This window comes from Emydura macquarii, unplaced genomic scaffold (genome assembly GCF_026122565.2).
Source record: "Emydura macquarii macquarii isolate MOO-44397 ecotype Brisbane River unplaced genomic scaffold, CSIRO-AGI_Emac_v2 contig_71, whole genome shotgun sequence".
In the NCBI taxonomy this organism is placed as follows: domain Eukaryota; kingdom Metazoa; phylum Chordata; order Testudines; family Chelidae; genus Emydura; species Emydura macquarii.
Genome location: NW_027130208.1, coordinates 6,330,405 through 6,350,299, shown reverse-complemented (window position 1 = coordinate 6,350,299; position 19,895 = coordinate 6,330,405). Strand labels below are relative to the sequence as shown.

Sequence of the window (19,895 nt, the reverse complement as noted above, 5' to 3'; positions counted from 1 at the left end):
TTCATGACAAAGGACTGGGATTAAATACATTTCTCCGGTGTTGGTGATTTTAGGGAACTAAACCGGAATCGCATCCGCCTGATTGAAGGCCTGACGTTCCACGGATTGGACAGCTTAGAAATTCTGAAGCTACAGCGCAACAACATAAGCAAACTGACTGACGGGGCTTTCTGGGGTCTGGCCAAGATGCAAGTTCTGTAAGTTGGGGAAAAGATTTATTTTCTCTGTGCAGTCTAGACTTCCCCTGGGCTCTCCTCCTTTCTCCCACTTGGCCTCAAGTGGTGCCAGGGACTGGGGGGCACTCTCGACAAACGACCTGCAGTCACACCCCAGCAGGGGGAGGGTTTTTGCGCTCTGCAGTCTTTGGTTCTGCCTCTCACCCACTCGATATCCAGTCTCTGCTCTGCTGCGTCACCTCCACGCTGCTTTGCAAGAGGCGATCGTAAAAGGAAAGGAAAGCGTAATGCCACTCCTGGTCCCTCCGGCAAATAACCCTTCCCCTTTCTCCAGAAAACTGTCTTCCTGTGCCAGTGTATTGAGTTTGGCTGCCTGGACTTGACTGGTGGGTCTGACTGGATTACACTAATTGAACAGAGAACTGTTCATTAGCCCTTTAGCTTTTGTTGCAACAGAGCTCTGAGAAATAACTCCTGGTTTGATACTGGGCAAAGGTGTGGAGTGTGTTTGGGGGGCAGCTTTCACATCTGAACAAAGGATGATTAAATAGCTCCACACTTTTTCTCCTGCGTGTCCTTGTGTTTACTTACTTGGCATGCACGCGCACATGTACACAGGTATGTTCGGACATGTGTAGCGATGTGCAGGGCTGGTTTTAAATAAAATAAGCGAACCTTTTTATAGACATTTTTCTAGATCTTTTGGGAAGTCCTAAATGTCATCAGAATGTGCCTGCTGCTTCCGGACAGTTTGTATAGTCTGTCATTTACACGGCTTGTCTTCATAGGCACCTGGAGTATAACAGCCTGACACAAGTGAACAGCGGCTCTCTCTATGGCCTCTCATCTCTCCACCAACTTCAGCTCAGTCACAACTTGATATCCGACATCAACCCTGAGAGCTGGAAATTCTGCCAGAAGCTGCATGAGCTGTAAGTTGCTTCCTGATAGTCATAATGACCTTGTTAGTTACAGCAACGTGACATTTACAGTACCTGCTAAAAGAAATACACAGTCGTTGACAGAGACTAAACGGCAGATTGAGGTCACAGTTTGCGGCTCCCCAGTGCTTTTAAGTTATCTACTTGCAAGACCAGGGTTCTTTTACATTGAATCGAGTATACAGCTCGGCAGAAACTTTGCTTGATTAGTTTGTATTTTACAGTTAACCGAATAAATAATCACATTTAAACCACCTGAGATCTGACCTCAAAAGCAATGAATGAAGTGTTTTCTGTTTATAGATTACTCTTACTATAGGACTCATTTGTTGGGAGGTAAACATGCTGGCCTCATTCTCCTGAGATTCCCAGCTGTAAACATTTCATTTGCAGTCTCTTTGATAAATAAAAATGTACGCTGCTGCTGACAGCCTTGGGGGAGAGATGTCGGCGTCTCTGTCGTTGCTGATGCTCTGATGAAGATACACATTTGGGATCTGGCGGTATTCACAGGAATAGCAATCACTCCCACATGTTCGAATGTCTGGTTAGAAAACACAATAGAGGTTTGTTTTCAAAAGGAAAACTTGACAAGTTCAGTTTTACGATAGAACCATAGCGCCTGCTTTAAGTTCTTATCCTGCCAGGTGCTGGGAGAGTCATAGATTCCAAGACCTAGTGACCGTAGTGATTATCTAATCTGATCTCCTATATTACACAGGCCAGGGAACTTCCCCAAGAGTAATTCCTAGAGAAGATCTTCTCAAGATAAAGGTTTTCAGAGTTCTCCTTTCCATTGAGAAAGATACAAGATCTCCAATTTAGAAATTTTTTGATGACGAGAAATATTGTAGGAGAAAACAGTTTCATCTCGTTTTTCAGACATAGTCTGAGGCTGGCTGCCCTGAAAGATACTCCCCCTTGTAGCGATATGCCCTGCATGTCGCCTGATATCTGCAGGCTACTCTGTGGAAAGAACCAAGTTTGATATTTCACTAGCTCCAAGTGGTGCTAAGAACTTACTCAGACTTCAGAGCTGAGGCCCAGTGGCCTTCTGTCTGAGTCAGCACATTGCCTCACACACGCCCTGCTCAAACCTAAAGAATCAGAAAGAAGGAAGTATTCATTCTTTGGATATTTATAGGGAGGAGTAGCTCTTTCTGGGTGGAATGGCCAAATTTAGAGTCACACAGGATATTTATCCTGCATCCTGGACTAAGGAGAACCACAGTTTTCAGCCTACTCATGGGTCTGGAAGGAGATTAAGGAAATGATCGGAGGCATACGTTGCTGCTGAGAAAGAAGTGCCAGGGCCATTCAGATGTGCTCAGCCTGAATGGGACTGGTTCTGAAAGTGGGGGAAACCATATTTGGTTTGTAAGGTAGCCACTTGGACCGTAGCACACACCTTTGCAAAATGTTCCATGTGAGGGAAGGCGAGTATGATGTCATTAAAAGGTTGTGTGCTTTTGTCTCCATCTTCTGGTTGGGAGGAAATATGTAGCCCAAGCATCTGGACTGGTACAGAAGATGTGAAACAAAAGAAAACTTATGCCACCATATAGGTGTCTTAAATGTTTGATTGTGCCTGCAAATCAAGTAGTTGGACATCTACCCTGGAATAAACCCACCAGTTGCAAGCATAATATGCAGGGATAAATGCACCAAACAAAAATGCAGAGCGGGGCAGAGACCTTTAAAAAAAAATGAAGGCCATTATCGGCAGTTTGATTAAATGGGAATGACACTTCATGGAAAATGCAATGCACCCTAATGTAGATCAGCAACTTTCAGTTTTCCTATTATTATCACTCCCTCTGCTCTCTACTCCACACTCACACCACTTGCCACCAGCCAAGGAGAGCTTTTTAGACAGGCTGTTCAAAAATACCACGCTGCAGGAGCAGAATGCCAGCAGTTTCTCTCTCCTGGTAGAGTGATGGAAATGTGGGGTAAGCAGTGCAGACCTGCCTACTTCTCTCCCAATCTGGCTAATGTAAACTACTGAGGAGGAAAATGGACTGTTTTGTAAATCAGCCTGTTCCATGAGTGGGAGGCTAAGACATGAGCGTGCTGAAGACCAGGTGTTTAGCATCTGAAACTCTCCAGCTGATTGTACCAGACCCACAGATATTCTAAAGCTTGCTGCTGTCCATCTTCAAGTGAAGTCAGGAAAACCTGAAGAAAACGTGCCTTTATCAGTCGTAGCAGAACCCTTCTGGGTGATATCAAAGGAAACTATTCTTTTTCCCTAGCCAGGTTTAGGATTACTTTCTAGCACTGGGTTGTGCATGCGTGCGTGTGTCAGAGGGTGGTTAAGCCAAATTCTTTAATCGCAGGTGAGGACATAATTTTGATCGGCTGCCAGTTCTTCATACCTAACACTACAGCTTCTTTAGGAACGAAAGTATGTTGTCCTATGCCTTTTTGGAACTCATTAATCTCTGCTGAATTTCTTCCAATGCCTTCCTGCTCACACATTTAAAAGACAGACGGCTCATTTGCCAAGTAAATGACACTTGCGGTGCTTAAGAATATATGTCTGTTTTGACTTAGGTTTTGGCTTGTGCAGTAACTTTCATGTGCGCCCTCGACACATTTTTAAGTGGGCTGGGTCAGAGGCGGGGCTATACAGGGGATTTGGAGGTTTGGAAAAAGCTGAGGGATTGTTTTCATTGCCCATTTTACAACGAACTTCAGTATTTGGCCAGAGCAAACTGGGTGGGATTTTCAAAGGTACCTAAATGATTTAGGAGCACAGGTTCCAATGACTTTCATTGGGTCTTTAGCCCACCCATCCTGTGGGCCAACTTTCTGGATCTGCTCAGCTGGGTTCGATGCCAAACCATTGGTGGGGAGGGAATGGATATGCATCCTCACCCCAATGGTGGGCCTTATTTAGTCACCAGTGCAAATTTATTGCCTAAGGAGTTGGTGATTGCTTGCAGCATTCCCTGCTTTTCCTCCTGTTGGCTGGTCCAAGGTACCTTCTCGTATCCTTTGCACTGCCTGCCTGGAGAGGTATCTGCTATCCTGTTTTCTTAGTACCAGCTACCACATTGCAAGGGAGCAGTATTAAAAAAAAAACAGACTGATCACGTGCGAGGGGAAAATGATGGATGAAAACCAAGAAAGTCCTCCAATATTAGTCACTCCTGTTAGTCTAAGGCAGTGGTTCTCAACCGGGGGCACATGTACCCCCAGGATACGCAGAGATCTTCCAGGGGGTACATCAACTCATCTAGGTATTTGCGTAGTTTTGCAATAGGTGACACAAAAAGCACTAGCGAAGTCACTGCAAACTAAAATTTCATACCACCTGCTTATACTGCTCTAAATACTATCCACTGCGATGTAAGTACGATATTTATATTCCAGTTGATTGATTTGATACTGATATGGTAGAAATGAGAGTCAGCCATTTTTCAGTACTAGTGCGCTGTAACACTTTTGTATTTTTTATGTCTGATTTTGTAAGCAAGTAGTTTTTTAAATGAGCTGAAACTTGGGGGTAGGCAAGACAAATCAGACTCCGGAAATGGGTGCAGTAGTCTGGAAAGGTGGAGAACCACTGGTCTAGGGGATCTGCAGCATGCTTTGCACTCAGAGATAGAGGGCAGAGGGACTGGAGGAGGGTTGCAATAGGTGACCTTTGCTTTGCACAGAGGGGGAATATTCAAATGTCCGTTGCTACATGTTCAGTGGCTGCATAGTGACATTGCTTTGGCCTGTGCTTTCGACTGGGGCTGGGGAAGTGGTGGAAACACCCAGGGGCTCCCATCGCAGGAGTGAGTGAAGATGAGATACCTTCTGACTGCAATAGCCAGACCATGCGAAGAACCTGGATTGATTTCAGCATCCTCCTGTCTGAAGCTGACAGCATCTTGCAGCCTCAGAGGGAGGAGGAGGGAAGGGTGATTGGCTTCACGCTTATCCCTTCGGGTCCAGCTGCGAGTTGAGATTGGGCACGAACCTGGTGGATGCTGTTGCCTGTGTGTCCTAGAATCCTAACCGGAGACTGACTCACGCTTAGTGCCTGATCCGCCCCTCGTTATGCTCCGTGTCATCCCCTCTTCCCTTGGTGGTATTTGCAGACTGCTATCCTGTTTTTCCCCCCGCCTGGCTTTCACTTAACTCACCTGTCCTGCCTCCCTCCAATAACTCTGTTTTGTAGGCGCTGCACTTGAGACATAGATGTGCTTGGAGACTGTGTGGCTATTGCATAGACTGATGGGATTTCTCTTTGGTTGTCTCTTTAGAGTGTTGTCCTATAACAACCTGACCAGACTGGATGAAGGGAGCTTGGGAGACCTGGGAGGACTGCATATATTGCGCCTCAGCCACAATTCCATCAACCATATCGCAGAGGGAGCTTTCAAAGGACTCAAAAACCTGCGTGTTCTGTAAGTTACCCTGGCTGTGTCTTGACTGACCCCTCCGTTCCCTCCACGTTTTTACACACACTCACCCAAGCAGCTCACCTTGCTGCCCTGACTAACAAGGGAGATTAATTTTTCTGCCAAGTCTCCCTCTGCACTTTTCATTTGGATCCTGCATTCTTCCTTCCTTTACAGTTGTAAATTCTCCTGGGTGTTCCTGTGCGCTGTTAAGCAGCTGTTGTGTTTTACCCCAGAAGTAGCCGTATTTCAGTGCTGAGGAGCGAAGGGATCACGATGTATCCCTTATGGACAGTGCCTCGACTATTGAATGTTGCTGTTTGATCCTAGCCTGAAAGGAGCTTTAAAAGTGCAGAGCAAAATTATTAATATTCAAAATCTTAGCTCTGCACTTGGATAACACGAATTTCTTTGCTGGTCAAGGGGCAAAATATTTCATGAGTGGTCTGTTTTAGATGCATGGTTTTTGTGATTCACCTTTCAGGGTTTAAGCCTGGCAGAGCAGAATGTGCTAAGCTAAATGCATTGTTGAAAGCCCTGATCTCTGAACCCTTCTTCAACTCTAACAGCAGCATTTTCCCATGCTCTCCTTTTGGGTTTGATGAGGTTGTGTAGATCCAGTGTTAGTTGGAGCACCTCATAAAAGGGCAGAATCTTAAGAAACCAGTTTTGGTTCCACTGTAAATCCAATACACATGAAGGAGAATCTTCCCATTGCCCAAGCATTTTTACATGCATTTATTTTATTTTATTTACCAATAAATGTAATATAAAAATCTATCCTAAAATAACACTGAAAGCTGACTGGCAAAAGCAGTGAGATTCAGCGTAGGGCTAGAGAGATGACGACTTGCAGACATGGAGGAGAATCGTTCACAAAGCTGCACTCAGTCTTGGGTCCAGACAATACGACTGACAAGACAATGGATGCTGCAAGTGACACGCTTAATGGCCAGCATGAGACGGAGAAAAATTGCCTGATTAGCCAATCGGATGATGGCGGCCTTGCGTTTTTTATGCGCCCCAAATCCATGAAAGTCACTGGGAGTCTCCCCATTGACTTCCGTGGGAGCAGGATCGGGCCCCTTTTTGTTTGTGAAACTGTGTGTTGATTTGACGCCCTGTCTGGGACGCAGGTGAACCGACTGCCGCTTTATAAAGAGAGTGCTTCAAAGTGCCCTGGCATAGCATGGGAAATGACCCATTCCTCTGCCCTCGTTAGCTGATTGACTTGTGTTTCAGGGAGTATCCCTGCAAGTTGACCAGATGAGGACAGAACGAAGCAGGGGATCACACAGGGTGGTGTTGGAAAAGAGCAGCCTGGCCCAGATCCTCAGGCTGGCGATGATGGATTCATCATCATAGTTACATGGCTTTTAAGGCCAGTCGGAACCATTAGACCATCTCGTCTGACTTCCTGTGTGATGCAAGCCATTGAATTTCACCCAGTGTCAGAGCTGCCGCTCGCTGATGGAGCCTCGTAACTTGCGTCTGACTAAAGCGGATGAGCCAGAAAGTCAGCCAGTCTTGATGCGAAGAGCCCATCGCTTCCTTTGACAGCTTACTCCAGCATTGTCTGTGCAGCTCCTTCCATCTACATCGGCTGAGGGCCTGGCCCACTCCTGAAACGTTTTGCCCGCACGGCTTCTTGAGTCTCAGTTGCCGTGAAGTCCCTCGTACCTGTTTAACAGCTCAGCCTTCAAGGCCAGTTGTGTTCAGCGGATTGATTTTATTCTGGTTTTTTTACAAAGAAATACAGCTTGATACTTTTATTCCTCTTCCCTGAGCCCCTTTATGTTTTCATTAATGAAAAGGAAGTCAGAACAGAGGCGCTTCCCCTCCCCGCTTACTGTACTGGACACATCTTATTTATTCCTTTATTGAGTTTCACACTGGAGGAAGTGACTGAAAAGTGATTCCTTTTATTTATTTTTTTTTAAAGCCTAAGCCTTTCAACCACTGGCATTCAGGGAGGGCCTTCTCCCAGGCAGCTGTCAGTGCTGGGACTAAAGTCTTCCAAAGAAAAACTAGGGGAGCGGGAACTGGTAAATCTCTGCCCTTTGCAGTGAATGCTGAGCCTCTTTTGTGCCCAGTGCAAGGGGAAAAGAGAGTGAGTTCTAATTGAATAAAGAGGAAGGCTATTGGGTCCTGCACCTGGTGAAAAAGACCCGAGCATGCTTTAATTATGGCCTATTGTTGACAAGCCTTTGGTGGGTGTGAAACTGCCGAAATGTGGAGCTATTCAAACAGAGGTCAGGCCTGGGGACCTCACAGTGTAATGATTAACAAGGCAGCAAGCATTCAGGCTCAGCCAGCCAGAAACAATAGGAAATTGGCAAGAGGGGCTGGGAGAGAAGAGGAGCTGAATACAGAGAGAGCCGGGCCAGAATACCCACGCTCTCTGGTTTTTTTTGTCCATTTGAAAAAACACATCCCCTCCCCCCATCCTCCTCCCCCCGCCCCCAACACTCAGCCTTTCAGCTTCCTTTGAGAGAACAAGCACAGCGACAAGCGGGCTGTTTTCTTTTCCTTTTTTCAAGAAAACACACTGTGACACTCACTCAGTAAAAGTATGTGTCAGAGATCTCAAACGTTCTCAACAGCTCCCTCCTGTCTGCTCTCACACTGGGAAGAGGCCAGAAGGCTAGTGGTCCCAAAGACAGTGGCAGGGATGGATGGGGTAGAATTGGCCTCAGGACAAATCTCCAGGAATTAGAGGATTTATTCGTGTATCCCAGAAAACAGGACCTGAGCTGCAAGCCAGGAGGGTTAGTTAATTTACAGTGTGAAAATGGTAGAAATTAAAAGACTTAGTCCTAAAAGGTGAAACTTTTATAATCCAATGTATGTAACGCTGTCCTCCCAACATCCTGCAGTACATCATGGCAAGTCTCCCCCCAGACCCTGCCTCTCTTCTCTGTTCTCACTTGTCTCTCCCCGACTGCCACTGCAGCATTGTTTGCACCCACACCCTACTGCATGGTTATTTTGCCGCCCGCTTGGCATGGTTCTACCCACAGGTCACACCGACAGGCACAACTACGCTGCTTGGGCTGGTGTCGCCCTCAGACGTGGGACGCCGGTCTGATACTGACGCCAGCTAAGAAATGGCCACTTCTTTTCACAACTTCAGTTTGTGTTGAAAAGCCGAGAAATCACTGCTAGCAGCAGAGACTGCGGTTAATTGGGTACCTGTGGCAAAAGTTCAGTCCAGTGCTGGCTAAGGAAGTCTGGGGTAGAGGGCTGTGTGCATTTCATGGGATTCTTCAGTTCTCATCTCATGTATCTCACAAACTGAAAGAAAGAAAGAAACCCTGTTTGGAACACTCGGTTCTTCTAATAACCTTTTAAGGTGCAAAGAAAATAATGGATTTGTGGGGGTGGGTTTTTGTGTTGTGGGGTTTTTGCTTCCCTGTGTTGTTAAAAGGCCTAAAAGTGTATTTATTTTATTTATTTTTTCAAAGAACATTAGAAACTCTCAAGTTCTGTCTGTGCTGAAAGACACTCTGCTACCTGGAGATTCAAGGGCTGAGAGGGGAAAAGTGTTTTAGTCAAACCGTTTAAAAATCTTTGATGGTTATTTTAGTTGCTTGTTTTCATTAAGATCCATTGAACTCCAGTAACTAATGAACATGTTGAAAAATAACCTGGAAAGAGGCCCTCTTTATTCAACAATAAGAGTGACTGCCTGGGGAGTTATAACACTATCATTATGCCAGTATAGTTATGCTGCTAAATTTCTCTGTGGAACTCATTGCTACAGGAAGTCATGGAGGCCAAAAATGTAACAAGATTCAAAAAGGGACTGAACATATATGTGGATGACAAGAATATCCAGAGTTGCCCCATTAATTATTAAAAAAATTTTGGAAGGGATATTAAAGCTCATGTTTCAGGATTTAAGCCAGGATCTCTGACTATTAGACATCAAGATGAAACCTACTGTGGGGCACTGATTATCCCACATCTGTGTATTATGCGAGTCTTAGATCTTCCTTTAAGGCATAGGGTGCTGTCCACTGTTGAAAACAGAATATCCAGCTAGAGGGATCTTGCGCCTGATCCATTTTGACAATTCCTGTGACCCTGGGGTTTTTTTTTTTTAAAGGCAGAACAAACTTCTCTTTGGGGGGAAATCCCTCCCTCCCCCCCCCCCCCCCTCGGACTACTCCATACAGCACAAAGAAGTAGAAAAGGGCATAAACTCAGATTTTAAAAATCCACTGCACGTTACCTTTAAAGTAGCAAGGGCGGATCAGATTGGAAAGCATCAGTTACTAATGGCCCAGAGTTCTTTCTTCAGTGCAAGAAAAGTAATGTAAACGTAGTTGGGTCTGCTCAGACAAAGTTGATTAACTCTGCAGATTTACTGCAAGGACAAAATGGGAAGCTCTTTGGAAGCTTTTCCCAAACTTTTTTCTTTAGTTCTTTAATGGTGAGCCCAGGACTGAGAAATTGATTGTGAGCTTTCTTTTGTCTTCTCCCCAGGGACCTGGACCATAACGAGATTTCAGGCACAATAGAAGACACCAATGGGGCCTTTACAGGCCTTGAAAACCTAAGCAAGCTGTGAGTATCCCACCTTCAGACGCGCCGTTGAGCTCCTTATGTGAAGGGGGTGGGAAGGGAGGGTTTCTTACGCAGACTTTGTTCTTTGGGAACAAGGAAAAATCGGAAGAAAGTATGAGACAGGACAGCCCCCAGATTCACTAAATGGGTGTAAATGCCATGTTTTTGTTTCATAGAAGTGAACCTCATGCTGTTAGAGCAGCTGAATATTCCCTGTCTCTCATTTAATGGTAGTAGAAACAAGCTGGTGGATTTGTCCTGTCAGACGGAGCACAGGTCAGTTGTACTTCGTCTACAAAAATCGAGGGAAAAAGCTTCCTTTTCAAGTTGGACACAATCACTGAGTGATGCACAGCCTCTAACCAAAAGGCAAAAAACCCAGGAGAAAAATCTCAGGGATACACTTAATACATGGTGCACTTCGCAGTTTAAGTGAATGGGACAAACATCCGTCTTTTGGGGATTTTGCTGCTGTTTTTTTCAGTATATGACCCATCAGTTTCACGAGGGATGCAGAACTTCTTTGTGCAGTTTTATTTACGAGTGGTCTTGTGATTACTTTGTGGAGCTCATGTGGGTGGTAAGGATACGTGCCCCTATCTGGCAAAAACTCTCCAAGGGAGAAAAAGAAAACTGAGTGTTTCGAGAAGAATGTGCAAGAAAATATATATTGCAAATACTTGTATATGGTTTGAGCTGTGCAGATATTCAGCCCACTGTTGATTTCTGAATGGCTAGGTGCTTGAGTTCCTTGTTAAATTGTTCCGTTTCTCCTTTTGGAGGGATTGCATGGAGAAGGATATTTGAAATCAGCTGTCTATAATCAATCCTGTCAGGCAGGTTTCTGACGGCTTGTGACTAATTGGGAATCTCTTAATTATTACTTCTTGCCTCTGTTTGAGTTTTCACCTCCCCCATCGCTCTGTCTCTGATGCTGACATGCCAGGGGTGCGCTACATGCTAGCAGGTGGCTGGTATGAATCTCAGCAACCGGTCCATTGTCTCTCTGTCATTAGAGATCTTTCCAAGAGTGGTTTCAGTGGAGTGGTGGGAACCTGACGGAGTTGGAGAAGAGGAACTTGCCCTCGTGGGTGTAGAAGGCATTTGACCAACTTAAAGATGAAGGGGAGGTGGGGTGGGGGTTAGTGAGGCAGGTGGGGGAGGATGAGGAAAGACCAGAGCATTTTGGTGAGTAGAATGAGCCAGAGGGCAAGGGAGGGGTTGAGAACATGAGTGAGGGAGATCAGGAGAATATTGGTTAGAGATGACGGGCAGGTGGGCAGGAGATTGTGGTAGTCACCGGAGAAAGCACAGAAAGCCAGTGGTAGGTGAGGGAACCTCTTGGCTGATTTTGCTGATAGCTTCCTTTATCTAAAGAAGCTGGTGAGGTCCTGTGTGTGGCAGGAGGCGCACGGGGGGCAGCGAGGGAGAGTTTGAGGAGGGAGTCAAAGGGTGGGGTTTAGCAGATGAGGTTGTGGGCGAGGGAGTAGAGGAGCGGGAGAAGGCAGCACCCCTGGCAGGGGAGAGGGTAGGAACGGAGAAGAGACCCGTGGTGGAGGAAGTCCTCGTGATCAGGGGGCATCCCTCAGAGGCGGTCATTGGCACAGGAGCAGACAGAGCAGCAGCTGTGGGAGTGAGGGGAGCGCCAGGGGCTAAGGGGAGAAGAAAGGTCAAGGTGTGAGAAGGGGCCAAAGGAGTCAGAGTGGAAGATGGGAGGGGAATGGAGGGACTCACGGCTGAGGGGCCGCGGCAGAGAAGTCGTGTGAAGGTTGCAGGATTGGGGGTTACAGATGGGTGAGGCGCCGAGGGTGAGCGTGGTAGCTGGGGGAGAGAGTTTGAAAGCCCTGTTTGATTCTCGCTCTACCTCTGCAGCCTGCAGAACATGGCAGGTGTCCATCTTTCGTTATAGTTCAGTGTCCTGCTCGGGCATAGTCACCAGGCAGGAGAAGCTGAGGTTTGAAAGACCCCCGATGTTTGCCTGTGGTATTTCTGGCTCTCTTGGGAATGTGGCCTGGTGAAGGAGTCGAGTTTATTTGTTCCCCTGCATCACGGTTCTCTTTCTGTTCTCACTGTCTTCCATGGAGCATGCAGCGGTCAAGTTCTGGCTCGATGGGGCTGGAGGGAGGATGCACTGAGGTTAATAATACAGAATCCTGCACTGAGCTGATTTAGGACATGGCCCCATGCACACGAGAGAATCTGATCCCTGAACAGACCGAGCCTTGCACACACACATTGGGAATCTGCGTAGATGACCCATTTTGGTTTCAAGTGGAAGGTTGGAGCTCTGCTCACCATGTGCCCATAATCTAGCTGCCTTTCCTGAGGCATTTTGGTCACATTTGGAGTCTTTCAACTCAAAAGGACCTAATTTAGTTCATCATCCCTCAAGCCGGGGCTTTGAATTTTGTCTCGGGCCTTTATTTAAGTACCATTCCTACTCCCAAACTTAAAATATATATACATATATATTGGCCTCTGTGCTAAGCATTGCACTGCCTGGTCTAGGGCCCCTGTGATTGAAGACATTAGCATACAAAAAAATAAATGGGCACTTCGGAGGAAACCTTGAAATGAATTAATAATCACCTCAGGTCTGTAGAGATTGCCTTAAAAGCTGCTCCTCTTTGATCTGGCCTGGATTAGGCGCTGAAAGGATTTAGCAATGAGAGTGTTGTTCAGCATAATGAAGGTGTTAAACTGGGAGGGAGGGAGGGGCCAGTCACTGTAGCCTTCCCTGAATTATGGATGAAGGTCTTCAGAATGGAGAAGGCAGGCCTAAATTAAAACACTGCCTCAGAAAGGGGAGCCGAGAACCACTGAAGCATAAAAAGCATCAGTGAACCAGTTCCCTAATTATTCAAGCTGCTAAACGGAACCATTTTTTGATGGCTCACTCGGTTAAAGACCTTTGTGGAGGCGCAGAGCTGGCAAGAGGGGGAAATGCTGCCTTCTAATGAATTGCTTGTGCCATTGTACTTCTTTAATTGCCGGGTGGAAATACCGATGCCGACCCGCGTTACGGTGGAGGAGCATTTCTTCACTTGGCAGCAAGCTGGCTAAGTGCAGAGCTGCACACCTTTGTGCTTCCATTCCAAAATACCAGATCCCTTCGAAGGGAGTCCCTGAGTTGATAATCACTTCGGAATTAGAAGAGTGATTATCTGGGATCTGCAAGGAAACAGGAATATATATTTGAGTGAGAGTTTGCAGGACATGTGCAATAGCTTCTTTATTACAACTATTCTATGTGTTTCTCATCTGCAGGGCAATACAGAATAGTTGTGTATACCTAGTTATATGCAAATACAATAGCTGCATATAAATAGCACATGCACACACACACACACACACACACACACACACTATGTATGTAGAGGTGGGTAAATCTCTACCTCAAATTTTTAAGGACCAAGATTCACTATAAATGGAGAGCGGGATTCTCCAGAATGACCAAATTAAGGGGTGGGTCAACATCATTCTGAACATGAATGTCTCCATTCTGATGTACTCTTCCTACACGAAGGAGCTCAATAAAGATTACAGAATATTTTCACCAAACAGGAGCTTCTGTAAAGTGGGTTGCAAATGAGTGAGCCTTTTATCAGCCACAAGGGACAGCCTATGGGAGCTGTCTTTATTCTTCAAATTAAATAAGAGAAAAAGAAAAGACAATCTAGGGAATGGTCTAAAACGCTCTGAAGATGCAACTGTGGTTTTTATGCTAAGCTAATTTTGACCATAAAGGCTCTGTGTGTGTGTGTATTTCCCTGTGGAAGCTGGGAATTAACTTTGCCAGAAATCTAAGTTTTGGTTCTGCTTTGTAGTTGCACTTTTTGTATAGAGAAAGATTAAGAGCAATAATTTGTTTCCTATTAAATGCGTGACACAGAAATTTACCTTGAAAATTGGACGATAGTAGCCAGCTCTTGTTGGTGTGCCTATGGGGAAAAGAATTATGAATCTCTCACCCAGGGTGAGACAAGATTTTTGGGGCCCTGGAATGGGGATGGCTTGAGCTAGTGAGCTGAAGAGGTGTGTGGTTTGGAGAGTAACATAGTTTCTTGTATCCACATTGGTGCTTAACTTAAACAACTCCTCTCCCTCTCTGGTATTTATCCCTGTGATTTATTTATAGAGAGCAATCATCTCTCCCTTCAGCCTTCTTTTAGTTAGACTAAACAGGCCATGCTCTTTGAGTCTTCTCTCATAAGGTAGGTTTTCCATTCCTTGGATCATCCTAGTAGCCATTCTCTGCACCTGTTCCAGTTTGAATTCATCTTAAACATGGGAGACCAGAAATGTTCACGGTATTCCAGATGCAGACTCACCGATGCCTTGTATAATGGTAATAACACTTCCCTATCTCTATTGGAAATCCCTCCCCGGATGCATCCTAGGATTACATGAACCTTTTTCATGATTATATCACGTTGGTGGCTCATAGTCATCCTGTGATCGACCAACAAACCCAGTTCTTTCTCCTCTGTCAATTCTAACTGAAATGTCCCCAATTTATACCAAAAATTCCTGTTGTTAGACCCTAAGTGCACAACCTTACACTTTGCACTATTAAATTTCATCCCATTTCTATTACTCCAGTTTTCAAGGTCATCCAGATCTTGTATGATATTCCAGTCCCCCTCTGTATTGGAAACACCTCCCAACTTTGTGTCATCTGCAAATTTTATTAGCACACGCCCACTTTTTGTGCCATAAGATTGGTCCCAAGACCGATCCTTGAGGAACTCTGCTAATCACCTTCCTCCAGCCTGAGAGTTCTAGTTTTGGTATGACCCGTTGTAGTCACCCCTTTAACCAGTTCTTTATCCACCTTGCAATTCTCCTATTAATCCCCATTTTCTCCAATTTAACTAATAATTTCTCATGTAGAACTATATCAAATGCCTTACTGAAATCCAGGTAGTTTAGATCTACTGCATTTCTTTTGTCTAGAAAATCGGTTGTCTTCTCAAAGAAAGAGATCAGGTTAGTCTGGCACAATTTACCTTCTGTAAAACCACACTGCATTTTATCCCAATTACAGTTTACCTCTATTTCCTTGATTACTTTCTCTTTCAGACCTTGCATACAATTGAGGTCAAACTAATGGCCTTGTAGTTTCCTGAGTCACTTTTTCTTTCTTTTCTTAAAAATAGGTACTGCGTTAGCAATTCTCCAGTCATAAGTATGACCCTAAGTTTACAGATTCATTAAAAATCTTTTTTATTGGGCTTGCAGTTTCATGTGCAAGATTATCTGGTCCCCCCAGTTTGTTCCCATTAAGCTGCTTGAATTTGACTTCCACCTCAGATACGGTCATTTCTACTTCCATATACTTGTTCTCATTGGCCATGCTCCCACTTACCCAAGGATCCTCATTATCTTTTTTAAAAACTGAGGCAAAGTATTGGTTTAGGTGGTGGGCCATGCTTAGATTATCTTTAATCTCCACCCCATCTTCAGTGCTTAGCGGTCCCACTTCTTTCCTTGTTTTCTTTTTTTTAATATGGCTAAAGAACCTTTTACTGTTGTTTTTAATCTACTTTGCAAGGTCCAGCTGTGCTTGGCTTTTGACAGTTCTCACTTTTCCCCTACACTTTCTAACCTCCAAGAGGTAGTTTTCCTTGCTGATCCCTCCCATCTTCCATTCCCTGTAGACTTTTTGCTTTCTCTTAATCACCTGTTTGAGATGCTTGCTCATTCAGATTGGTCTGCAGCCTTTCCCTATGAATTTTTTCCCCTTGCTCAGGATTCAGGCTTCAGCTAGTTTCTGCAACTTTGACTTAAAGTAATTCCAGGCCCCCACATCCAGATTCTTGAATTCTTCAGTACAGTCCACTTCCCTAACTACTTCCCTTCCCTTTTGAAATCAAGGATCCTAGTTGCAGATGTACATTTGCTTATTCTTCCATTTAGCTTAAACTAGGGCTGTCAAACAATTAAATAAAATTAATCATGATTAATTGCGAGATTTAAAAAAGTTGTGATTAACCACCATTTTAATCGCACTGTTAAACAGTAATAGAATACCATTTATTTAAATATTTTTGGTGTTGGGAGAAGAGAGAGAGCATGCAGAGCATGCAGGAGTCTGAACGCTTTTTTAGCCAGCAGCAGACAGGCTCCCCCCTGTTCCCTGACCCTAGCACAGTGGTGATCGGGTACACAGGCAGGAGAAGGGGGACACCCCAACATCAGCCCCCCCCCTTGCTCTGCACAGCGGACAGGAGGCAGGCTCTTGGTCCGGAGCAGCGTGGCCAAGAGCAGCTCCATGGGGCGGGGAGGATGCAGGAAAATTAGTGGAGCAGAGAAGGAGAAGGGGCACCTCTGCCCCAGAGACACGCAGCAGCCCCCGCTTGATTATGGCGCCCTAGTGTGCGATTAATGCTTGTTTAAAAAAATAACATTAATTTGCGTTGAGCTAGTTGCTTGTCTTAACTGCGATTAATTGACAGCCCTAGTTGTTATTTTTTATAACAGATATTCGCACTGTAAAAAAGATTTTTTTTAAGAAGTGCAATCTACAAGTCGAAGCCTGAAGGGGCATACAAATGTTTAGCTGATCTGTTACGTAAATACCTGGCAAAGCCAGCTACAGCTGTGCCGTGTCACCCAGTCAGGTGACATTGTACATAAAAAGCGGGCAGCATTATCTCCCGTAAATGTAAACAAACTTGTTTGTCTTAGAGATTGGCTGACCAAGAAGTAGGACTGAGTGGCATTGTAGGCTGCAAAGTTTTACGTTTTACGTTGTTTTTTGGGTGCAGTTAAAAAAGACAATCTACCTTTGTAAGTTGCACTTTCAGGATAAAGAGATTGCACTACGGTACTTGTACGAGGTGAATTGAAAAATACTATTTCTTTCCCTGGCCCTAATGAACAAGGGCTTGTCTCCATTCTCCTTCAACAGATTTCCATTCGAACTCCACTGTGTCCATGACTCATGGTTCCCTGGGCCACAGACCTCTGTGTATGGGTACAGAAAGGGTCATGACTTGCATGCCAGTCCAAGGGCTGGAGTGTTGACTACGCCATTCCCTGCCCACCATTACAGTAATGGATTCGTTATCCTCAAGCCACGCATGGTTCTGTACTCAGGCTGTTAAAGGCCTGCACATTTCACCCTAAGTAATTGCATCCCTGCAGTTTATGAATCACCCAGCCAGTGCAATGAGCTCTAATTTTTGCATACTTCCAGTGTGCCATCAGCTTTTTGGAGCGTATCATCTGCTAAAAGGTTTGGGATCTCCAGGGAGCTATTTGCAGAACTTCATGCAATTTCTTCAGAACTACCCAAACACTTTTTGAAGATTGTTTTGTGGAACTCCTGCGGCAAACTCCTGCCAATTAACTGAGTTTGCCAGACTTTTCAACTGACCAATCCATTATCTGCTGGATTGGATGCAGTTTGAGAATTAAGCTACAATAAAAGATGTGTCTCAGAGATGTATCTTGTATAGAAAGAGCTTGGGAAAAAAAAACCCTAAATATTGACTTTTACTGATGTTTATTAAAACTGTTGAGATGAGCATTCTGTTTTTTAGGTGAAACCTCCTCCTGATACTCGCCAATTGTGAATATTTGTAGAAAATCAGTACTTAGTTAATATCAGATTTTGCTGGGATCATCATAATTGGCAGTGTTCTGCAACTAACACAGATTGTCTCCTGCTGAGTAGTGCTGAATGCTGATCCAAAGGAATGCTGATCATTCTATGGTAGTTTTGAAAACATACTCATCGTCTCTTTGGATAGGGCTCACCAAGTGACTCCATGTATTAGGCACTTTACAAACACGCATAAAGAGACTCTGCTTCCATTAAAAATCTTACAGCTCCTGTGTACGTGCTGAAGTTCAGCTTGTCCTACAGGACAAGCAGCAGTGATTGAATTATTCCTCTTCTCCTAGCTGAGAAAAGGTCAGAAGTGCGAAGTGTTGCAGTGATAGTCCAATCGCTTGTTAAACTGGCATTGCATTTAATTCTGTCCATGCCCAGCCATCAAAGAATACAGGGGACCTTCAGTTACTCAACAAGCCAATTTCCAAGTGCCGTTGCAAACCTGCTTTTCTATGTGATATGGCGCGTTCTGTTTCATACTGTCATCACTATTAAATTGTAATACAGATAAAAGTATTTAATTTCAGGAGGGGGAGATGTGCATGCTTCAGCCCCTTAATCTCTGTGCGGTTCAAATTTCCAGTGCCTCACATTGGACACTTTATCAGATACAGTCACGCTAATTGTGTTCTTTCTTTTGCCTTTTCTTTCTGTTTATCTGGCACTGGATGTTTGGAAACTGCAGAACTCTGTTTGGAAACAAGATCAAGTCGGTGGCCAAGAAAGCATTCTCAGGCCTGGAGGCCCTGGAGCACCTGTGAGTAACCCACCATCCTTTGCAGTTTGGAACGGGGCCTGCGAAAAGTGGCTGAGGAGGTCTGCTAGCAATTTAATAGCGTCTTTGTAAACTGAGAAGCCAGTCCATTTGTGGGGGCCAGCTGCTTCCTTCTCATTATAAGTCAGCTTCAACTTTGGCCTTTTTTTGTGCCAGGAACAAAGTTGCAGAACATATGGCAACTTTGCGTGCCCTTAATTTTTTATTTGTATTGAGATAAATATCTCCCTGACTCCAACCTCTGCAGAACCGTGTTTCAGACCTAGCCATTGCTCCTCCACTTAGCGTTCCTCCAAACTCCATGACGAGGCATGTTGAAAACGGCCAGCTTCTTAGACACAAATAAAACCTCTCATTCAGTCTAACCACTTTTAGAGCTATTTGCAGGAAGCAAAGTTTGGCCACAGCTAAGCGGTTCTTTGCATCTTCTCCCAGGGCCGATGCCTCCAGCAATGACTCATCATTAGTCTCCTCTTCTGAGTTTAGCCAGGTTTAAATATTTTTTTGTTCTCTGTGACTTACTGGATGTTGATCATGTTGACTCCTGGGCAGCTGGCACCAAAACAAACGGTGAGGCGCAAGTATGTTTCAGAGAGGTCACTAATGACTCTGTGGTTGAAGTTGCACTGAGATATGCACTTAAAGCAGCACTAAAAATCCTGTTGTTTCACACTTCCGTGACTGAATTTTGGCATAATCCCTCTTCAGAGGACAAGTGAATTTTTCAGTAAAATATTGATGAACATCTGCAGGGGGAAGCATTTCAAAATAGTCCTTTTTGGAAATTTTGCCCCCTTTTCCTCACACTGGCTTTAGAAAATCTAAAGTAAACAACCCCTCCCACCCTCCCTCCCTCCCCAAAACACGTGTTCTCGTAATTTCTCGGACACATGTCCCTTTTGAACATTTATAATTAAGCACATAGACCAGGGGTGGCTAAATTTACGGACTCTCTGAGCCACATGCAACAATCTTCAGAAATGTGAGAGCCAGGATGCGCCTGCCGGGCTTTAGGGCCTCAGCGTGGCTCAGAGCTTCTGCCCCGTGGGGCATGCCTGCCAGGGCTTGGGGCTACTGGCAGGTGCCTCCCATGGGGTAGAAACCCCGAGACCCCCCCTCCCTGCAGTGCTGAAGCCCCAGCATGCGTGCCCCGTGGGGCAGAAGCACTGAGCCCTGGCAGATGCCTCCCACAGGGCAGAAGCCCATAGCCCCAGACTCTCCCCCCTAGTCTGGTAGGCGCAGCATGGGGAGGGGGGTGTAGAGGGCTCTCAAGCCGCCGTTTGGCCATCCCTGACATAGACAGCTGCAGGTCTCTCATTCAGGATAATAGTTCTGAAGGTAATGGAGCAGCACAGATAGATCTCCACCTGCTCAGGATTTGGTCCATGACCAGTAAATCCGCTTGGAATTCAGTGC

The 19,895-nt window shown here is 45.2% G+C and overlaps 1 protein-coding gene across 1 annotated transcript in view; it reads left to right on the top strand.

Annotated features, from left to right (window-relative positions):
- LRIG1 (leucine rich repeats and immunoglobulin like domains 1) overlaps positions 1-19,895 on the top strand; it is a 120,522-nt gene that overhangs the window by 85,967 nt on the left and 14,660 nt on the right. Inside the window, exons 6-10 of the mRNA XM_067542082.1 lie at positions 54-197; positions 965-1,108; positions 5,377-5,520; positions 10,003-10,083; positions 18,390-18,461. Coding sequence (XP_067398183.1) covers positions 54-197; positions 965-1,108; positions 5,377-5,520; positions 10,003-10,083; positions 18,390-18,461 — 585 coding nt within the window. The remainder of the gene's footprint in view (positions 1-53; positions 198-964; positions 1,109-5,376; positions 5,521-10,002; positions 10,084-18,389; positions 18,462-19,895) is intronic.